Here is a 3,016-nt window from a genome sequence, read left to right as displayed (position 1 = left end):
ACTAATTACAAAATAAATTAAATAATTATATGAAAATTATCTACACATTAAAACGTACTAGTTATACTAATACGACAGATAATATGCAACAGTAGAAATAATACAACTAATTGTACAATTAAACGAGAATAATTAATAAAAAATATAATTACTTACATTTAAAATCAAATAATTATGGGAAAATTATCTATATACAATAAAACGTACCAGTTGTGCTATTACAACAGTTGATACGCATACAACAAATTATACAAATAATACGTAATTAATAATACAACATAATACACAAAATCATACGTAATAGTAACAATAATACAACTTATTATTTAAAATGATACGTAATAGTATCGATAACACAATAAATTAATTCTAAAGATTTTTACTGCATAAAATCAATTTATAAATATTAAAATTATTTAAATAAATATAAAATTTGGACTTTAAATCATAAAAATTCTAGAAAATCGAGAAAAATACAGATACTCTTTTAAAAATAATAATTAATATTTTAAAATATTAAAAAATTATTTTAACTAGTATCGAAAGTTCACGGTCATTACAACAATAAATGTCATTAAATGTATTATGGGTGTCATCATTCCTCTGCTCCTAATAGTCTTTATGACATATCGGACCACGTCAACACCATGTACCCCCAATCACTTCGCATCAAATACCGAAGTGACCTCTCCTCCACTCGTCGACCGACACCTGTAAAGCAGAGGCTTACGTGGCCGACATCCCATACTCGGCCAAAGTTACCATTCTACCATTCTACCACCAATATAAATAGGGGTATTATTTTCAATGATAAGGCAATATTTTTACCTCTACCCAGTGCTTAAGAACTACGATGTTCATTTTACTTCTCCACTCAAACAAATCATTGACTTGATCGTCGGAGGAACAAACGAGGAACCCAACTTCGCCCTCTTACAATTTGCTATTTGTGCAGGAAAGAACAACCTACTCTAGAACCGGACATTCAAAGATAACCAGACATCCAGAGGGTTAGAGGACCTCCGTCAACTTAATCGCTTCTTTCATTGACTATTTGATATCAGCCATCAACAAAACCTAACTCACATTAAGGTGGGCCCAAATGGGCCTCTGATATCCGCGGGTAGAGGGCTGGCCCGCCTTAGGCGATAATTATATTTTGATATAATTTTAGTAGCAGCTCAATTAAAATTATAACCTTCAGGTGTTCTGAGTTATAATTTAGTAGTAATTAGATATTTTCTAAACACTATTTAGTATTTTGATGAATATTTTTAGTCATTTTGATTTATTAAAAACACTCAAATTATTGTGAATCTCTTATCCTTAAGATAATTCTATCACAAATTATAAATTTATAGGATTTAGATTTTTCAGAAAGATGAAGCACAGTTTTCCTCTTTAAACTATGCATACTAATCTAGTAAAAAATTTAAAAAGAAAAAAAATAAACAAAAAGAAATAAAATTGAAAACAAACAAGGAGTTCAGGCCGACCCGCGACTCGAACCACCATGGGCTAGGTTGGATTGGGTCTGAGAGAAGTTTGGGACGGGATATCCTTTCAAGTGAAGTATTGTCTTTAATTGGGTCTGAGATGGTAACACCCTTGATGGCTTCTAGGAATGCTAGACTTCAAAACTTGGGACATTCTCTCTCGATATGAGCTCACTTAAACAGGTCTCTCCTTCTCACTAGGCAGAGAGAATAAATAAAAGAGTTCTACCCAAATTCAAGACTTCAAGACTTTATTAACAGATGCAACGCCCCCAATAACATTACTGCAACGAGAGGCCTCTCTCGAGCCCAGCCCAGTCCCCCCGACCACATGCCCGCCTCTTTCGAACCTCTCCAGAACATTGCAGAAGCAGCGTTTCCACCTATAAAACCCCTCAGCCCCGCTCCTCCTTCCCACCGACATCTGAAACAAATAACCCCCGAAAAAGATCCAGCGGCTCTCAATTCAACAAACCCTTTCCACCAATGGACGTCCGAATGTTCGGCTTCGAGAACCCCCTCCTCTCGACCCTCCACCACCTCGTCGGCGACATCCCCGACGAGGCCGAGAAATCCCGCACCACCCCGACCGGGACCTACGTGCGCGACGCCCGTGCGATGGCGTCCACCCCGGCCGACGTCAAGGAGCTGCCCACCGCGTACACCTTCGTGGTCGACATGCCCGGCGTCAGCTCGGGGGAGATCAAGGTGCAGATCGAGGACGACAACGTGCTGGTCATAAGCGGGGAGAGGAGGAGGGGGGAGGAGCAGGGGGAGAGGGAGGAAGGCAGGTACCTGCGGATGGAGAGGAGGATGGGGAAGTTCATGAGGAAGTTCTCGCTGCCGGAGAACGCTGACCTCGATAAGGTTACAGCGGAGTGCAGGGACGGGGTGCTGACCGTGACGGTGATGAAGAAGCCGCCGCCGGAGCCCAAGAAGCCCAAGACCGTCCAAGTCAAGGTCGCCTGAGCCTGAAGTTTAGTTTGTGTTCTTTTCCATGTTTTGTTATGTGTTCTGTTGCTAATGTTTGAATGTCACTCGGTGTGAGCAGTTCGATGTGCTAATGTGCTGTTAAATGCCATCGTTTTGTATGCGAATAAAGTAATGCCTTGTGTCTGATGAGCATCTGTGGGTATTACACCGGTCTTTGCTTTTGTGTGTATTTATACCCTCTGATGTTCATTTTAAGTTTGGACGATGACTAATCACATGCAACGATAAGTAAGAACTTTAATTTCTGAATTCCCACCTAACTTTGGGAGTATTGCAGGTAATAAATCCCCATGAAAAAGTTGGTGGAAATGGAGGAGTTAAATAACACGTACCTGCTTATGGAAATTGGGGAGTCATTTAACATGCACCTGGAATGCCGTTGTTGAAGGCAAAATGTTCCACTGCTCTTGCATATGTCATAGCGGTCCACTGAATACAAAGGGAATAGATGTAAAATAAACATCTTCATCATCCTATTAACAGTACGCAGGATTAAAAAAAAGCACGCAACAAGAAATTACAAAGGA

General features: G+C 39.7%; 1 protein-coding gene across 1 annotated transcript; it reads left to right on the top strand.

The window, feature by feature from the left end:
• On the top strand, window positions 1,885-2,634 carry LOC109843206 (17.0 kDa class II heat shock protein-like). Its single transcript, XM_020412148.1, has one exon. The coding sequence runs from the start codon at window positions 1,983-1,985 to the stop codon at window positions 2,463-2,465; it is 483 nt and encodes a 160-aa protein (XP_020267737.1). The 5' UTR covers window positions 1,885-1,982; the 3' UTR covers window positions 2,466-2,634.

Source organism: Asparagus officinalis, chromosome 1, assembly GCF_001876935.1.
Source record: "Asparagus officinalis chromosome 1, Aspof.V1, whole genome shotgun sequence".
Classification (NCBI taxonomy): Eukaryota; Viridiplantae; Streptophyta; class Magnoliopsida; order Asparagales; family Asparagaceae; genus Asparagus; species Asparagus officinalis.
The sequence above is the reverse complement of the archived record's forward strand: the minus strand, read 5'-3'. Positions and strand labels throughout refer to the sequence as shown.